This window comes from Oncorhynchus keta, chromosome 10, assembly GCF_023373465.1.
Source record: "Oncorhynchus keta strain PuntledgeMale-10-30-2019 chromosome 10, Oket_V2, whole genome shotgun sequence".
Classification (NCBI taxonomy): domain Eukaryota; kingdom Metazoa; phylum Chordata; class Actinopteri; order Salmoniformes; family Salmonidae; genus Oncorhynchus; species Oncorhynchus keta.
In genome coordinates, this window is record NC_068430.1 from 16,877,700 (window position 1) to 16,898,160 (window position 20,461).

Below are 20,461 nucleotides of genomic sequence, written 5' to 3' on the forward strand. Positions count from 1 at the left end.
AAAGGGTTGAAAGTAGCTAAAAAAGTATATATATATATATATATATGCCATTTAGCAGACGCTTTTATCCAAAGCGACTTACAGTCATGTGTGCATACATTCTACGTATGGGTTAGGGTTAGGGTTAGGGTTTGCAGGCCAGACAAGTTCTTCCACACCGATCTCGAGAAACCATTTCTGTATGGACCTCGCTTTGTGCACGGGGAATTGTCATGCTGAAACAGGGCCTTCCCCGAACTGTTGCCACAAAGCTGGAAGCACAGAATTGTCTAGAATTTCATTGTATGCCGTAGTGTTAAGATTTCTCTTCACTGGAACTATGTGGTCTAGCACGAACCATGAAAAACAGCCTCAGACTGTTTCAGTGCAACATTTTTTAAATCTAATTTTCGGAATGCGTTGAAAATGCACTGAAAACATCCAACAAAAACTAAAGCTCAGTTTGAGCAAATTATGCTTTTCACTTGAATTTTTTTTGTTTTTTGTAAGGGTATATACAGATGTAAGATCTTAATTTGATCAAATTGTTGCAAAGGCACTTTCCTGCAATGGAAATGACAAACGTGTAGTGTATTTCAAGTTTTAAAATGCTTCTGAAGTTTGTAATTTCCACCTTGAACATCTTTTGCTCCAACATTGACTCATTGATTGGGTCTACTGCAGTCCATAACCATCATCTATGCGTTATGTATTCATATCTAAGAAACAGGGACAATTAATAACATTAATACATAACAGTGTTACACTTTGTGTAACTCACTGACAGTAGTAAAATATTAAACACACCATTGAATATGGTTGATTTGATTTTTAATGGGTATTATACAGGTTTTCCAAATAAAACATCTACACTGAAACAAGCGGCAAAAACAAACCCCACTTACAAACCAAAACTACAACAAGAGCATAAACACAATGTATAATGGTATTACATTGTACCCAACAGGTATTCAGTGGGGAGATAATAATAGTAACTGGTACATGAGATATAACATTATTTTCTTCTACAATACATAAGAGAGCACCTAGGAATGAAACCCAGAGAAGTTGTAATATTTATCCTAATTGGAGCTTTAGCATTGGGAAACCTGATAAAGGAATTGATGCTGAGATATCATCTTCAGGTTTCTATTTTGGTCTGGGTTTTGGTACACACTTAACAATACATCAAAAAATATATATTTTCTGAAAATTCTCATTGAAGAAAGAAAATAAAGAGGACATTTTAAATGTTCTCTCACTGTTTTTGTCTCCATCGGACAAAGATCACTGATCGGTCAATTAGCAATCTTTCCTCTTCTTTTCTCTACCCATAATCCATTGTAATAAATGCACATTGCTTTCAGATGATATAGAAGGGGAACAATAATGAAACTAGAATATCAACATTTCAAATATAGTTTCTATTGGTTTCAAGTATGAGTCAAAATGATATTCATATGCAATTTAGGTGTGAAGCAAGCGAACTTATTGACAAAAACAGTATTCACAATATCATCCTTAAACGTTGTATTTACACAAGAGGTCATTAAATGATGTTGTTCAATTCTATGTTCATGTTCATTTGTGAGTTGAAAAACATAAGAGGGAGTTAAATGCACAATGCAATTTTATTTTTTAAAAGTGCAATTACTTTTAGTAAAGTAAAAAAATATATCCATATTTTGTATATGTAGAAATGTTGTTCATATAAACAGCACATGTTGCTTTTTCAAAGAGCCCTAAAACCAGTGACTAAAAATGTATGCTGCTTATAATTGACAAGCAGGAAATGATTTCAGAATATAAATTATTTTACAGTACTCGATACAAAATCAGAAATACCTCAATTCACCAAAGATAAAGCTTTATCAAAGGTGTTTTATGTGGGCGGAACTGCATTCCATGGACAAGCACAGTTAAACACTTGTCACATGGTTTGGTTTCATACACAATATACTGTATCTCAAAACAATTAAAAAACAAACCATATTAAGCTGTATAACGATTGTAAAAAGTAACACTTTCATAAAATATTTAAGATGAGAACAAACGGTAGCTGGAACTGATTCCAGACCACACAATCCCAAATACTTCAGGCTTTAAATACAAGAACACGAATACACACGGTAGAGAAGCTGGTATACATGGGCCAATATGTTTATATGTGAATGTGTAAATATGTATGTGAGCGTTGCCTGTAGGATAGCAGTGCTGCTCAGGCAACATTTCCTGTACAACATCAAAATAAAACATTAGAATGAAGCAAACTGATCGGTTGAATGAAGTAAATAGTGGTCATCTGGTGTCCAGTCCATTGTTTTCAGTGGTTTGTAATACCTTAAAGTGTACCGAGATTGTGTGGCACATGCAAGAGTTACATCTGCAGCTGTCATTTCATGAAAACAATCACTCCTCTTTTATATTCAAGTAACATTATGTAGCTCTATTTCTACATTTTTAAATAGCTTATACCAAAATAAAATCCTTAAAAAGCTTCAGGAATCTGACTGAGGGCTCTAAAGTCACTTGTGAGGTGTCTTCTATGTAGTGTATTTCTTATCATCTGTAGGCTGTACGACATGCGTATTCATGCTTCTATCCAGTTCACCCTATGAGGTTCATATATTATTATAATAATGTCCATTTCTCTCCTATCAGTAACCATATCAGTAATCAGAAGATGTATTTTTCATACTATGAAAACATCTTGACTTTGCTCCAACAAACATCTTCAATTGACTGAATTTCTTTTCCTTAACAAGAGGCGCAATTCAGTCTGTATCCACCCTCTTGCTTTACGTCTCTGACTCCAGTCCACTGCATGCATCTTTAGGATCCATTGGGGTGTTATGTCTGTCTGTGTGTCTCTGTGTTAGTGTGTTGGGGGGTTCATGGCGTTGTCCTGTGGGCCTCCCAGCTGAGCCTGCAGGTCCTTGACCACCCTCTCCAGGCTCTGCCGCGCCTCCCTCTCCTGCTGTAGCTCCTCTCTCAGCTGCTCTCGGTCTGCCTCCGCCTGATGCAGCTGGACCTGCAGCTCTTTAATCTGGAAAGGAACATACACATCAGTCAGGGAGCATATACAATGACTCAATTACAGTTAATTGTGTGTGTGTGTGTGTGATTCTTTAAGTATGATATCCTAAGTATATATGCTATATCATTAGGATCTTGGTCTTACCTGTGTGGAGTACTTGGATCGCAGGCGTTCAGCCTCACAGCCTTTGTCGCAGACCCGTAACTGTATCTCTCTCTCCAGCTCTCTTTTCAGATAGCCACGGGACTCGTCAGCCTCCCTCATCTTCCTGTCCCACTCCATATGCAGGTGATCTATCTCTTTCCTCAGATTGTGCTTGGCCTCGATGGCCTCTCGAAGACGCCCCTTCTTGGACACCTTCACAAACTCCAGCTCCTGTGGGGGAATAAAAATATATATATAAATGAAAACAGTTTTTTATGTGTAGAAACATAATCTTTAAGACACCTACAGATTTTCTCTACACATAAATCAACTGTTTTCCTTTTTGTGCCAAAGGGGGCCATTTTGGATCTTGAGTGTGAGGTTTACCTGCTGAAGACTAAGTTTGGCCTGCAGAGCAACCCCCAATTTCTCTTCCTGCTTCACTCTCATTTGAATAATCTCCTGCAGGAACTTCTCCCTGGCCTCCTTGGAGTCCAGGCATCCATACAGGGTCTGTCTCAGCGTGTCCAGCTCTGGGCATGACGGTTCCCCTGGTAATACCAGCCGGACTGGGCCCTCCAGAGGCCTCACGGTGGTCTGGGGGGTCAGGGTCTGGTACCCACTGGAACAGGCAGAGGGAGGGGATGCCAAGGAGGGGACCAATGGTGGGTCTGACAGACAGAAAATTAAACATTATGTTAAAGATCCAATGTAGCCATTTTACCTCAATATAAAATAATTTCTGGGTAATAATTAAGTATCTTACTGTGATTGCATTCAATCAAAATGGTCAGAAGGAAACAAAATAGCTTCTTAGCAAAGAGCAATTTCTCAAGTAAGAATTTGCTAGTGTAACCGATGTGAAATGGCTAGCTAGTAAGAATTTGCTAGTGTAACCGATGTGAAATGGCTAGCTAGTAAGAATTTGCTAGTGTAACCGATGTGAAATGGCTAGCTAGTAAGAATTTGCTAGTGTAACCGATGTGAAATGGCTAGCTAGTAAGAATTTGCTAGTGTAACCGATGTGAAATGGCTAGCTAGTAAGAATTTGCTAGTGTAACCGATGTGAAATGGCTAGCTAGTAAGAATTTGCTAGTGTAACCGATGTGAAATGGCTAGCTAGTAAGAATTTGCTAGTGTAACTAAATGGCTAGCTAGTAAGAATTTGCTAGTGTAACCGATGTGAAATGGCTAGCTAGTAAGAATTTGCGAGTGTAACCGATGTGAAATGGCTAGCTAGTAAGAATTTGCGAGTGTAACCGATGTGAAATGGCTAGCTAGTAAGAATTTGCTAGTGTAACCGATGTGAAATGGCTAGCTAGTAAGAATTTGCGAGTGTAACCGATGTGAAATGGCTAGCTAGTAAGAATTTGCTAGTGTAACCGATGTGAAATGGCTAGCTAGTAAGAATTTGCTAGTGTAACCGATGTGAAATGGCTAGCTAGTAAGAATTTGCTAGTGTAACCGATGTGAAATGGCTAGCTAGTAAGAATTTGCTAGTGTAACCGATGTGAAATGGCTAGCTAGTAAGAATTTGCTAGTGTAACCGATGTGAAATGGCTAGCTAGTAAGAATTTGCTAGTGTAACCGATGTGAAATGGCTAGCTAGTAAGAATTTGCTAGTGTAACCGATGTGAAATGGCTAGCTAGTAAGAATTTGCGAGTGTAACCGATGTGAAATGGCTAGCTAGTAAGAATTTGCTAGTGTAACCGATGTGAAATGGCTAGCTAGTAAGAATTTGCTAGTGTAACCGATGTGAAATGGCTAGCTAGTAAGAATTTGCTAGTGTAACCGATGTGAAATGGCTAGCTAGTAAGAATTTGCTAGTGTAACCGATGTGAAATGGCTAGCTAGTAAGAATTTGTTAGTGTAACCGATGTGAAATGGCTAGCTAGTAAGAATTTGCTAGTGTAACCGATGTGAAATGGCTAGCTAGTAAGAATTTGCTAGTGTAACCGATGTGAAATGGCTAGCTAGTAAGAATTTGCTAGTGTAACCGATGTGAAATGGCTAGCTAGTAAGAATTTGCTAGTGTAACCGATGTGAAATGGCTAGCTAGTAAGAATTTGCTAGTGTAACCGATGTGAAATGGTTAGCTAGTAAGAATTTGTTAGTGTAACCGATGTGAAATGGCTAGCTAGTAAGAATTTGCTAGTGTAACCGATGTGAAATGGCTAGCTAGTAAGAATTTGCTAGTGTAACCGATGTGAAATGGCTAGCTAGTAAGAATTTGCGAGTGTAACCGATGTGAAATGGCTAGCTAGTAAGAATTTGCTAGTGTAACCGAAAATGGCTAGCTAGTAAGAATTTGCTAGTGTAACCGATGTGAAATGGCTAGCTAGTAAGAATTTGCTAGTGTAACCGATGTGAAATGGCTAGCTAGTAAGAATTTGCTAGTGTAACCGATGTGAAATGGCTAGCTAGTAAGAATTTGTTAGTGTAACCGATGTGAAATGGCTAGCTAGTAAGAATTTGCTAGTGTAACCGATGTGAAATGGCTAGCTAGTAAGAATTTGCTAGTGTAACCGATGTGAAATGGCTAGCTAGTAAGCGGGGTGCACGCTAATAGCGGTTCAATCGGTGACGTCACTCGCTCTGAGATCTTGAAGTAGTCGTTTCCCTTGCTCTACAAGGGCCGCTCGTTTTGTGGAGCTATTGGTATCGATGCAAGGGTGGCTGTTGTCAATGTGTGCAGAAGTTTCCTGGTGCGTGCCCAGGTAGGGGCGAGGAGAGGGACTGTCTGGGAGTGGTCTGAGTGGGGACAGGAAAACTAGCTGTTATCGGCAGAGCTGTTTGGAACTCTCTTTCTTATTGGTCTATTAACTAATCACCAGGCAGGTCGAAACTCCATCCTTCAAAAACAGGCTGAAATTACATCTATTACACGAAAATGGTATTAACATAACTTTCACAATTTCATAGTATTATTCCAACCTCATTTTGTGGAAATATATATAAAACAGAGGAAATCACATTTTTGACTGCACTGGGCCTTTCATAGCGGGAAGCCTAAAAAATGTATTGGAGCACCACTATTGGAGCACCACTAGATGGTGCTCTGTCACAGGGATCAGGCCATCTAACCATAGCCTTCTTCCAGTAGTATTAGCGCGGGTTAGGTTGCCTGTCCTTGAGAGTTGGAGTAATTTGTGTCACGGTGCCCTATTTCTCCTACCGAATGTCTGAACAACAGTGTGTCATTACTCACAGTCATCACAGTCGTCCACCTCGATCTCCCTGTCAGTCTCCATGTCCTCCACACCGTTGGCTGTGTTATTAGTGTTGGTGTTGATGTGGACAGGTCTGGGACCAGGCTGGGAGTCTCCACACTGTGGTGCTGGTCTGGAGCTGATGTGCTGGTCTCCCCTGGCTAGAGCCTGACTGTGGCCCACAGGGGCCTGCTCCTCTCTCTGGTAGGCCAACAAAGCTGGGGCCACATTTGACACTACAGACGTGTCTATGTTTTTGTGGATGAATCTGTTATGACAAGAAAATACAAGTGACCTTAATTACTGTATTTCAACAATATAAAGTAAGGGATCATAGCAGCGGACAATGTAGTTATTGGTCCTCATTACATTGTAATCCCTTAGGAATGTTACGGCCAAATGGATGAGTGAAACTATGACAACATGACTGTCTGTCTCTGACTGACCTCTCATTGTGACCAGTAGACTTCTCCTCCCCAGCAGATGGACTTCTGGGGGACCAGGGCCGGAAGGCTGACGACCTCTGTTTCAGCGGGACCCGTTTCAGATCCTGACAAAATATAGAATTCATATAGAATACAGTGAAATGGGGAATTTGAAAAACATCCCTGGAAAGGAAAAGTGAAATCTTATTGCATAAGGCAGACAGGTTTGTTAAAAAGACTATTGACAACATTAATTATCTAACTGTATAAGGTAAGGTAACACAGTCAATTAGACAAGGACTCTGTTTAAAGGCATAGGATCTTAATTTGATCACTTAAAAAAGAATTCACCTGCACCGCAGGATATGCAAACTTGCTGTGTATTCAAGGTTTAAAAAGGCTTCTAAAGTTTGTAATTTCCACTTAAAAATGTCAGACTTCATTTTCCATAATGAAAAATGTATCAACCCCAACAGAAAAATGCACATGAATTATAATCCACATAATAATTCAAATGTCCTGTTGCTGCAGGATTATTTTCAGAAAACAGTCTCACATTAAGATCCTACATCTGTAGGATCCCCTGACCTTGGAAAAAAATCACATTTCACACAAAAAGTGAAGAACAAGAACTACTAACCTTGTTCGCTGACTTTGATAGAGATTGTAACCAATCAGGTTGCTTCTCTTTGTCAGTTGATGGAGAGTGTAGTTTCACCAGTTTGGACTTTTTGGCTGGAACTGGGCTGTGAGACTAGATAGAAAAGAGAAAGGCTATTAATTATCAACATACACAGGAATCTACTGGAGTAGTCTGCAATACATTTCTTCATACTGTACAAATCCCCCATAATTTAGCAGTCACTCTTATCCAGAGCGACTTACAGGAGAAATGAGGATTAAGTGCCTTGCTCAAGGGAACATCAACAGATTTTTCACCATGTCAGCTCGGGGATTCGAACCAGCATCCTTTTGGTTACTGGCCCAACACTTTAACACAATATCCTCTTCAAAGGTGTGTGATACTGAATATCATCTCAGTTGAGATGTATTCTAGAGAAAACATCCATGTGTCATACAATCAGCTAGTGGATCTACGTCAGTGTGTGAGGGCAGCAGAATATGTGTCTATAAGAGGTCTGGCTGTGAATAGTGAGCTGGGGGCTCTGTTCTGTGTGTGTCTCAGCTGGGAGTAGCAGACAACCAGGCTGGTCTGGATGGCAGCCAGCAGAGCTACACCATACTGCATCATTAGGTGGAGTGGAGCTGCTCTCTGCTCTGTGTGGGAGAGAGGGCTGAGAGAACTATGAAGAGCAGAGTAATGGCGCTGGAATCTGACGGACAACTGGAGTAAAATGTTCTGCCAGTGCTGCTGCACCTCGGCACGGATCATAGAGTCACGCAATGTTTCCCGCTTCACTCTGCTGAGCAAGATGATGCTCCTGTTAGGACAGACTACCTAACATAACATCTCTCTCTCTCTCTCCTTTTATTCTCTCTCTCTCTCTCTCTCTCTCTCTCTCTCTCTCTCCTTTTATTCTCTCTCTCTCCTTTTATTCTCTCTCTCGCACTCTCCTTTTATTCTCCCTCTCTCTCTCTCTCTCTCTCTCTCTCTCTCTCTCTCTCTCTCTCTCTCTCTCTCTCTCTCCCTTTCATTCTCTCTCTCTCTCTCTCTCTCTCTCTCTCTCTCTCTCTCTCTCTCTCTCTCTCTCTCTCTCTCTCTCTCTCTCACTGAGTAAAGGGGCCACACATAGCGGCATGTTTGGCCATGTGACAATGATCCAGGAAGAGGCGGTGTTGAAACAGGTTCTGTGCAGCACTGGGGCCCTGGCTCCAGTGGTGAGAGAGTAATCTAGCCCCTACCCTCAGGTCTGCACTTGTCAGGATGAGGATATACTTACCTAGGCAGTGTGAGAGGTCTGCATCAGGATGAGGATATGTTTACCTAGGCAGTGTGAGAGGTCTGCGTCAGGATGAGGATATGTTTACCTAGGCAGTGTGAGAGGACTGCAATCACCTAGAGATGGAGCCGGAGGGGATGGCTGTCGTTTTACGGGCTCCTAACCAATCATGCTATTCTGTGGGCTTTTTCGTGGTGTTTGTAACTTTTTTTCTACATAATGTTTCTGCCACCGTCTCTTATGACCTAAAATAGCTTCTGGATATCAGGAATGCGATTACACACCTCGGACTGGACGAAGATTTTTTCTTTAATGAATCGGAAGTGAAAGATTTACAGCTCCTCCCGGACCAGGCCCAAATCCCCATTATTCGCATTAAAAGGAGACGCCAATACAGTGGGCGCAGATCTGGGTGCTTGGTGAGAATTAGTCAGCGAGTGGAAAATCTGCCTTCACCATCCATCCTACTGGCAAACGTGCAATCACTGGAGAATTAACAGTGATTGCAAGACAGAACAGCAGAGTACCTCATGATAAGTTGTAGACCATACTATTCACCAAGAATGTTTTCATCTATATTATTTGTAGCTGTATATTTACCAACACAAACCGATGCAGGCACTAAGACCGCACTCTACGAGCTGTATAAAGCCATAAACAAACAAGAGAATGCTCACCCAGAAGCGGCACTCCTCGTGGCCAGGGACTGAACTCCGTCCACAATCTGGCCATAATTATATCCTCCTGATTCCTGCTTACAAGCATAAACTCAAGCAGGGAGTACCAGTGACTCGGTCAACACGGAAATGGTCTCATGACGTGGATGCTAAGCTACAGGACTGTTTTGCTAGCACAGAAGGGAATATGTTCCAGGAATATGTTCATCCGATGGCATTGAGGAGTATACCACATCAGTCACCGGCTTCAGCATCGACGACGTCCCCCCCACTGTGACCGAATGTACATATCCCAGCCAGAACCCACGGATTACAGGCAAAATTAGCACTAAGCTAAAGGCTAGAGCTGCCGCTTCCAAGGAGCAGGACACTAATCTGGATGCTTATAGGAACTCCCACTATGCCCTCAGACGAACCATCAAACAGGCAAAGCATCAATACAGGACTAAGATTGAATCCTTCTACACCGGCTCAGACACTCATCGGATGTGGCAGTGCTTGCAAACTATTAAGGATTACAAAGGGAACCCAATCTCGAGCTGCCTAGTGACACAAGCCTACTAAAAGAGCTAAATGTCTTCTATGCTCGATTTGAGGAAAGCAACACTGAACCATGCATGAGAGCAGCAGTGTGTGATCGCGCTCTCCGTAGCTGATGTGAGTAAGACAGGTCAACATTCTCAGAGCATGAGCTGATCAACTGGCAAGTGTCTTCACTGACATGTTCTACCCCTCCCTGATGTCTGTAATAACAACATGTTTCAAGTAGATCACCATAGGCCCTGTGCCCAAGAACACCAAGGTAACCTGCCTAAATGTCTACCGCCCCGTAACACTCACGTCTGTAGCCATGAAGTGCTTTGAAAGGCTGGTCATGGCTCACATCAACACCATCATCCCAGAAACCCACCATCATCCCCAGAAATGTGCATATCGCCCCAAGAGATCCACAGATGATGCAATCTCTATTGCACGGCACACTGCGCTTTCCCACCTGGACAAAAGGAACACCCATGTGAGATTTCTGTTCGTTGACTACAGCTCAGCGTTCAACACCATAGTGCCCTCAAAGCTCATCACTAAGCCAAGGACCATGGGACTAAACACCTCCCTATGCAACTGGATCCTGGGGCTGTAATGGAGTGTCCACATCACTAACAAACTATCATGGTCCAAACACACCAAGACAGTCGTGAAGAGGGCACGACAACACCTATTCCCCCCCAGGAGACTGAAAAGATTTGTCATGGGTCCTCAATCCTCAGAAAGCTATACAGTTGCACCATCGAGAGCATGGTTGCATTACCGCTTTGTATGGCAACTGCTCAGCATTCGACCGCAAGGCGCTGCAGAATGTAGTGCGTACGGCCCAGTAAATCACTGTGGCCAAGCTCCCTGCCATCCAGGACCTCTATACCAGGTGGTGTCAGAGGAAGGCACTAAAATGGTCAAGGACTCCAGCCACCCTAGTCATAGACTGTTCTCTCTGTTACCGCATGGCAAGTGATACCAGAGTGCCAAGTCTAGGTCCAAAAGGCTCCTTAACAGCTTCTACCCCCAAGCCATTAGACTGCTAAACAGTTCATCAGATGGCTACCAGGACTATTTACATTGACCCCTTTTTTACGCTGCTGCTAATCTCTGTTTATTATGTATGTATAGTCACTTTACCCCTACCTACATGTACATATTACTTCAATTACCTTGACTAACCTGTTTATTATCTATGCAGAGTCCCTTTACCCCTACCTACATGTACATATTACCTCAATTACCTCGACTAACCTGTACCCCCGCACATTGACTCGGTACTGGTACCTCCTGTATATAGCCTCTACATTGACTCGGTACTGGTACCTCCTGTATATAGCCTCTACATTGACTCGGTACTGGTACCTCCTGTATATAGCCTCTACATTGACTCGGTACTGGTACCTCCAAGTATATAGCCTCTACATTGACTCTGTACTGGTACATATATAGCCTCGTTATCGTTAATATTTTCTTACTTACTTAAAAACAAAATCTGCATTGTTTGTTAAGGGCTTGTAAGTCGCCTGTTGTATTCGGCGCATATGACAAATACAATTTGATTTGATTTGAGGATGAGGATATGTTTACTTAGGCAGTGTGAGAGGTCTGCCTCAGGATGAGGATATGTTTACTTAGGCAGTGTGAGAGGTCTGCCTCAGGATGAGGATATGTTTACTTAGGCAGTGTGAGAGGTCTGCCTCAGGATGAGGATATGTTTACTTAGGCAGTGTGAGAGGTCTGCCTCAGGATGAGGATATGTTTACTTAGGCAGTGTGAGAGGTCTGCCTCAGGATGAGGATATGTTTACTTAGGCAGTGTGAGAGGTCTGCCTCAGGATGAGGATATGTTTACTTAGGCAGTGTGAGAGGTCTGCCTCAGGATGAGGATATGTTTACTTAGGCAGTGTGAGAGGTCTGCGTCAGGATGAGGATATGTTTACTTAGGCAGTGTGAGAGGTCTGCCTCAGGAAGAGGATATGTTTACTTAGGCAGTGTGAGAGGTCTGCGTCAGGATGAGGATATGTTTACTTAGGCAGTGTGAGAGGTCTGCCTCAGGATGAGGATATGTTTACCTAGGCAGTGTGAGAGGTCTGCGTCAGGATGAGGATATGTTTACTTAGGCAGTGTGAGAGGTCTGCCTCAGGATGAGGATATGTTTACTTAGGCAGTGTGAGAGGTCTGCGTCAGGATGAGGATATGTTTACTTAGGCAGTGTGAGAGGTCTGCCTCAGGATGAGGATATGTTTACCTCCGTGTTGCGTGATGCATAAGAACAGCCCTTAGCCATGTTATATTGACCATATACCACAACTCCTCGGGCCTTATTGCTTAAATATACAGGGGATGTATCATAAAAGTATATACAACATAGGTGTGAATGGAAAATATGCTACATGAACATGAACAGCAGTATGTGTCAAACATCTCATTCCAAAATCATGGGCATTAATATGGAGTTGGTCCCCCTTTTTCTGCTATAACAGCCTCCACTCTTCTGGGAAGGCTTTCCACTAGATGTTGAAACATTGCTGTGGGGACTTGCTTCCATTCAGCCAAACCCAGATTTGTCTGTCGGACTGTCAGATGGTGAAGCGTGATTCATCACTCCAGAGAACGTGTTTCCACTGCTCTAGAATCCAATGGTGGCGAGCTTTACACCACTCCAGCCGACGCTTGGCATTGAGCATGGTGATCTTAGGCTTGTGTGCGGCTGCTCGGCCATGGAAACCCATTTCATGAAGCTCCTGACGAACAGTTATTGTGCTGACGTTGCTTCCAGAGGCAGTTTGGAACTCGGTAGTAAGTGATTCATTCGAGGACAGACGTTTTTTTGCGCTTCAGCACTTGGCGGTCCAGTTCTGTGAGGTTCTGTGTCCTACCACTTTGTGGCTGAGCCTTTTATTTATTTTTATTTTACCTTTACCTTCAACTAGGCAAGTCAGTTAAGAACAAATTCTTATTTTCAATGATGGCCTAGGAACAGCGGGTTAACTGCCTGTTCAGGGGCAGCTTGGGGGTTTGAACTTGCAACCTTCCGATAACTAGTCCAACACTCTAACCACTAGGCTACCCTGCCGCCCCATTGTTACACCTAGCAGGGCTAAAATTTGTGAAAGTGACTTGTTGGAAAGGTGGCATCTTATGAAGGTGGCAAGTTGAAAGTCCCTGAGCTCTTCAGTAAGGCCATTCTTCTAACAATGTTTGTCTATGGAGATTGTATGGCTGTGTGTTGATTTTCTACACCTGTCAGCAACGGGAGTGGTTGAAACAGCCGAATCCACTCATTTCAAGGGGTGTCCACATATGTTTGTATATATAGTGTATACTCTACTATGTTATATTGAAAGTTTTAATAATGTGTAGAGGAGAAAGATAAATCGCCTGTGGTACCGACTGACAGCTTTGGTGTTAATAAATCCTGTGTCACAGTTCTGATGAGTATGTGGTTCGAGCAATGTAACACAAGGGGGAGCACAGGGGGTTGGTGGCACATTAATTAGGGAGGACGGGCTCGTGGTAATGACTGGAGCGGAAAGATTGGAATGATATCAAATACTGTACATGAAACACATGGTTTGATGCCATTCCATTTGCTCAGTTCCAGCCATTATTATGAGCCGTCCTCCCCTCAGCAGCCTCCACTGACGGGGAGGAAGTTGTCGGTCAGGTCTCACACTGCACTGACTGCCTCAGTCTAGTGTACGAGGGCACTCAAGACTAAAACATGCCACAAAACCTTGTCATTTCTAGCTGTGCCTCTGGCCCATAAAGCTATAATCACACAGCAGTTGTGTTATCACAAGGCCCAAGTGCATACGGCATGACTGTGGTTGTCTGGACACTCATCTCATGTCTCCCTCCCTGGCTCACACATGTCTGTTTCCTCTCTAAATGTCTAACCACACACACACGCACACGCACACACACACACACACACACACACACACACACACACACACACACACACACACACACACACACACACACACACACACACACACACACACACACACACACACACACACACACAGTCAGAAGCAGACATTGAGGTTAATTTTCAGGGGCATTTAACCCAGACCTCTAGCTGACTCCACGATGACTTGAACCTTCACCTGCTTGTGGTTTTCTAAGAAGCGAGGAGTGGTGAAACCGGAGTCTGTAATTACTGCCATTGCTGTTGTTTTCCCAACAAAAGCTTTCTGTCTGGTACTATTTCTACCCTGAGGTTTGCAGCTCCAGGAAGGCGTAGAGCCTCAGACATCATAGAGCCAGAAAACAGACCCTCCCAGTCACCACAAGGGACCTGCTGGCTAAATCTGACACTGATCTCACAGGAGAGAAGCCACATAGGCTTTACTCAGCACCACATAACAGCCATAACCAGACCACACAGACACAGCATCACAGCCATAACCAGACCACACAGACACAGCATCACAGCCATAACCAGCCCACACAGACACAGCATCATAGCCATAACCAGACCACACAGACACAGCATCACAGCCATAACCAGACCACACAGACACAGCATCACAACCATAACCAGACCACACAGACACAGCATCACAGCCATAACCAGATCACACAGACACAGCATCACAGCCATAACCAGCCCACACAGACACAGCATCATAGCCATAACCAGACCACACAGACACAGCATCACAGCCATAACCAGACCACACAGACACAGCATCACAACCATAACCAGACCACACAGACACAGCATCACAGCCATAACCAGATCACACAGACACAGCATCACAGCCATAACCAGCCCACACAGACACAGCATCATAGCCATAACCAGACCACGCAGACACAGCATCACAGCCATAACCAGACCACACAGACACAGCATCACAACCATAACCAGACCACACAGACACAGCATTACAGCCATAACCAGATCACACAGACACAGCATCACAGCCATAACCATACCAGACAGACACAGCATCACAGTCATAACCAGACCACACAGACACAGCATTACAGCCATAACCAGACCACACAGACACAGCATCACAGCCATAACCAGACCACACAGACACAGCATCACAGCCATAACCAGACCACACAGACACAGCATTACAGCCATAACCAGACCACACAGACACAGCATCACAGCCATAACCAGACCACACAGACACAGCATCACAGCCATAACCAGACCACACAGACACAGCACCACAGCCATAACCAGACCACACAGACACAGCATCACAGCCATAACCAGACCACACAGACACAGCATCACAGCCATAACCAGACCACACAGACACAGCATAACAGCCATAACTAGACCACACAGACACAGCCATAACCAGACCACACAGACACAGCATCACAGCCATAACCAGACCACACAGACACAGCCATAACCAGACCACACAGACACAGCATCACAGCCATAACCAGACCACACAGACACAGCATCACAGCCATAACCAGCCCACACAGACACAGCATCATAGCCATAACCAGACCACACAGACACAGCATCACAGCCATAACCAGACCACACAGACACAGCATCACAACCATAACCAGACCACACAGACACAGCATCACAGCCATAACCAGATCACACAGACACAGCATCACAGCCATAACCAGCCCAGACACAGACACAGCATCATAGCCATAACCAGACCACGCAGACACAGCATCACAGCCATAACCAGACCACACAGACACAGCATCACAACCATAACCAGACCACACAGACACAGCATTACAGCCATAACCAGATCACACAGACACAGCATCACAGCCATAACCAGACCAGACAGACACAGCATCACAGTCATAAACAGACCACACAGACACAGCATTACAGCCATAACCAGACCACACAGACACAGCATCACAGCCATAACCAGACCACACAGACACAGCATCACAGCCATAACCAGACCACACAGACACAGCATTACAGCCATAACCAGACCACACAGACACAGCATCAGCCATAACCAGACCACACAGACACAGCATCACAGCCATAACCAGACCACACAGACACAGCACCACAGCCATAACCAGACCACACAGACACAGCATCACAGCCATAACCAGACCACACAGACACAGCATCACAGCCATAACCAGACCACACAGACACAGCATAACAGCCATAACACCAGCCAGCCATAACCAGACCACACAGACACAGCATCACAGCCATAACCAGACCAGACACAGCCATAACAGACCACACAGACACAGCATCACAGCCATAACCAGACCACACAGACACAGCATCACAGCCATAACCAGACCACACAGACACAGCATCACAGCCATAACCAGACCACACAGACACAGCATCACAGCCATAACCAGACCACACAGACACAGCATCACAGCCATAACCAGACCAGACACAGCATCACAGACACAGCATCACAGCCATAACCAGACCACACAGACACAGCATAACAGACCACACAGACACAGCATAAGCCAGACCACACAGACACAGCATCACAGCCATAACCAGACCACACAGACACAGCATCACAGCCATAACCAGACCACACAGACACAGCATCACAGCCAGACCAGACCAGCATCACAGACAGACCACACAAACACAGCATCACAGCCATAACCAGACCACACAGACACAGCATCACAGCCATAACCAGACCACACAGACACAGCATCACAGCCATAACCAGACCACACAGACACAGCATCACAGTCATAACCAGACCACACAGACACAGCATCACAGCCATAACCAGACCACACAGACACAGCATCACAGACACAGCATCACAGTCCAGACCACACAGACACAGCATCACAGCCATAACCAGACCACACAGCCACAGCATCACAGCCATAACCAGACCACACAGACACAGCATCACAGCCATAACCAGACCACACAGCCACAGCATCAAAGCCATAACCAGACCACACAGACACAGCATCACAGCCATAACCAGCCCACACAGACACAGCATCACAACCATAACCAGCCCACAGACACAGCATCACAGCCATAACCAGACCACACAGCCACAGCATCACAGCCATAACCATACCAGACAGACACAGCATCACAGTCATAACCAGACCACACAGACATAGCCATAACCAGCCCACACAGACACAGCATCACAGTCATAACCAGACCACACAGACACAGCATCACAGCCATAACCAGACCACACAGCCACAGCATCACAGCCATAACCAGCCCACACAGACACAGCATCACAGCCATAACCAGCCCACACAGACACAGCATCACAGCCATAACACTTTCTTCATATATCCTCCTAGCCTGGCTGCACACCACATGCTATGACTACATTACCCTCACTGTGCTCCAATACAATCCTACACTACCCAACATGGCCCCTCTTAGAAGGGAGTGAGTGAAAGAGGGAAAGAGTGAGAGAGATAAAAATGGAGGGGGAGACTTCCTCTCTGGAGTTTGCTTTGGCGAGGGCCCCTATGGGAACGGAGTAGTGAGTGCGAGGGAGGGGAGGGGAGGGGAGGGGAGGGCTAGGGGAGGGGAGGGGAGGGCTAGGGGAGGGGAGGGGAGGGGAGGGCTAGGGGAGGGGAGGGGAGGGGAGCGGGACCACAGAGGGAGCACTGAGCTGGAGGAATGTATACTCGAAGGCCAAGTACATCCTCCTCTTAAAGAGTCCATTCAAGCATTGCCCTTTTCAACTGGCTATTGTAGGATATTTATTTGACGAACCATAATGAGGGACTAAACAGGGCCGAACAGTGCCCAGGGCAAACCAGACATGCTTTATCTGGAAATTACAGTCATATTATGGTGTGGTAATACTGTGATAAACTCACTGAGAAAATGTCCACATGGGCAAATCCTCTTTACAGCACGATAACTGTCAACAGACACATAAACAACATGTATTGCAGACTATCTGACCTTTATAATGGTATACACCAATATGTTGGAGCATGATAGGAGATGGGAATGTTGTTTTAGTTCATTTGACATGATGGACTTGGTTTATTAATACAACTACAGTCCCAATCAACAAATTACTTTAGTGTCATAGTAAAATACAAACTCCGGTTGAGAACTGTAGAATCCTCCAACAACTCAAAAATATCTAGGTTAAATTTAAAGTACAATGTGGGTACGATGAATTACATTTCATCAGTCCCAGTTAATCCTTCAGTTATTTGCTGAAGCACAAGATAGAATTTCAAATGAAATGATCTAAAAACAAAACACGAGGACTGCACTCAGCCCGGACGTTTCCTCAGCTGACCTTCCCCGGGCTTCCGTCACACAAAACCACAGCATCCTGGATGATAGCATAGCATTATGTACACAGCAACAACACAGTTTCACCTTTCAGACTCCTCCCGCTACTAAACCCCTCACTGTAATCCTTGGATCTGAGTGTGCTTAGTAGGGTGCTGTCTCATTCAAGGGCACACCAACTGGCACAGCTCAACAACTTTAGTGAGCAGTGAATGAGTGAGCAGAGGTCTGGGGTGGGTGGTCCTGGGGAAGCCTATGGGTGGGTGGTCCTGGGGAAGCCTATGGGTGGGTGGTCCTTGGGAAGCCTATAGGCCTCTATTCAGTGCTTTATTCCGCGCTGGGCTTAGCTGACTGGTGTCGGACTTACAGCTGGGCTTAGCTGACTGGTGTCAGACTTACAGCTGGGCTGGGCTTAGCTGACTGGTGTCCGACTTACAGCTGGGCTGGGCTTAGCTGACTGGTGTCAGACTTACAGCTGGGCTGGGCTTAGCTGACTGGTGTCAGACTTACAGCTGGGCTGGGCGTAGCAGACTGGTGTCAGACGTACAGCTGGGCTGGGCTTAGCTGACTGGTGTCAGACTTACAGCTGGGCTGGGCTTAGCTGACTGGTGTCAGACTTACAGCTGGGCTGGGCTTAGCTTATCTGACTGGTGTCAGACTTACAGCTGGGCTTAGCTGGCTGGGCAGACTTAGTTTAGCTAACTGGTGTCAGACTTACAGCTTGGCTGGGTTTAGCATAGCTGACTGGTGTCAGACTTACAGCTTGGCTGGGCTTAGCTTAGCTGACTGGTGTCAGACTTACAGCTGGGCTGGGCTTAGCTGACTGGTGTCAGACTTACAGCTGGGCTGGGCTTAGCTGACTGGTGTCAGACTTACACTTGGCCTGGGCTTAGCTTAGCTGACTGGTGTCAGACTTACAGCTGGGCTGGGCTTAGCTTATCTGACTGGTGTCAGACTTACAGCTGGGCTGGGCTTAGCTTATCTGACTGGTGTCAGACTTACAGCTTGGCTGGGCTTAGTTTAGCTAACTGGTGTCAGTCTTACAGCTTGGCTGGGCTTAGCATAGCTGACTGGTGTCAGACTTACAGTTGGCCTGGGCTTAGCTTAGCTGACTGGTGTCAGACTTACAGCTGGGCTGGGCTTAGCTGACTGGTGTCAGACTTACAGCTGGGCTGGGCTTAGCTTATCTGACTGGTGTCAGACTTACAGCTGGGCTGGGCTTAGCTTATCTGACTGGTGTCAGACTTACAGCTTGGCTGGGCTTAGCTTAGCTGACTGGTGTCAGACTTACAGCTTGGCTGGGCTTAGCTTAGCTGACTGGTGTCAGACTTACAGCTGGGCTGGGCTTAGCTTAGCTGACTGGTGTCAGACTTACAGCTGGGCTGGGCTTAGCTTATCTGACTGGTGTCAGACTTACAGCTTGGCTGGGCTTAGTTTAGCTAACTGGTGTCAGACTTACAGCTTGGCTGGGCTTAGCATAGCTGACTGGTGTCAGACTTACAGCTGGGCTGGGCTTAGCTTAGCTGACTGGTGTCAGACTTACAGCTGGGCTGGGCTTAGCTTAGCTAACTGGTGTCAGACTTCCATGTGCATGCACCATGCTACCAAAACTTCTGAGCGTTTAGACTTCCTCCCTCATCATTCAGCAGTCTGCTTCCCCTTCTAATTCACATGATCTGAGCTAAAGTGAGTCAGGGTGACACGGCTGTCCTAGCGTGACAGAGGATCCTGGGAGGTGAGTTGAGCTGCAACAGCATGACAACACTGTGACATTCTGTACAATATGGCCACACCGTCACCGTGCCATATGAAACACAGAGAGGGGAGGGATGTCGTGAGAAGAGAACAGCCTTGAAGCAAAGCAATCTTGATTGGATTGTCCTAATTGTCTTTGGGAATCGAGAGAGGTGAGAGCTGACGACTGGACAAACTAAGACCTCGTCTGTTCATTACCAAGTAAATGATCATATCTGACCTACAGCATCCAACAGCAGCATGTGTCACACATAAAACCCAGTGGAAGGAGAAAAGGTTCTATCAATATATCCCCAGACTTCCCACACTCCCTAAGTGAGCTGTCGTGGACACAACAACACTGCAGGGTGTCCAGGTCTATAAACAGAGGAACCAGGCAGACTTTAATATCCCTTCATGACCAGGACAACAGTGGACTCCTCTTATGTCCTGAGCAGGCAAAGACCGGTGTAACTAAGAGGAGCAAATCCAATTCAGGTCAAATATAGCAACCATGACAACATCACATGTATCCATATTCATTTCCTCATTATG

The 20,461-nt window shown here is 45.1% G+C and overlaps 1 protein-coding gene across 1 annotated transcript in view; it reads right to left on the reverse strand.

Annotated features, from left to right (window-relative positions):
* Positions 1-793: 793 nt before the first annotated feature.
* LOC118388304 (ski oncogene-like) overlaps positions 794-20,461 on the reverse strand; it is a 55,774-nt gene continuing 36,106 nt past the window's right edge. Inside the window, exons 2-7 of the mRNA XM_035777210.1 lie at positions 7,436-7,549; positions 6,817-6,920; positions 6,370-6,638; positions 3,548-3,831; positions 3,161-3,391; positions 794-3,025 (exon numbers count right to left, since the gene is read on the reverse strand). Coding sequence (XP_035633103.1) covers positions 2,855-3,025; positions 3,161-3,391; positions 3,548-3,831; positions 6,370-6,638; positions 6,817-6,920; positions 7,436-7,549 — 1,173 coding nt within the window. The 3' untranslated portion in view covers positions 794-2,854. The remainder of the gene's footprint in view (positions 3,026-3,160; positions 3,392-3,547; positions 3,832-6,369; positions 6,639-6,816; positions 6,921-7,435; positions 7,550-20,461) is intronic.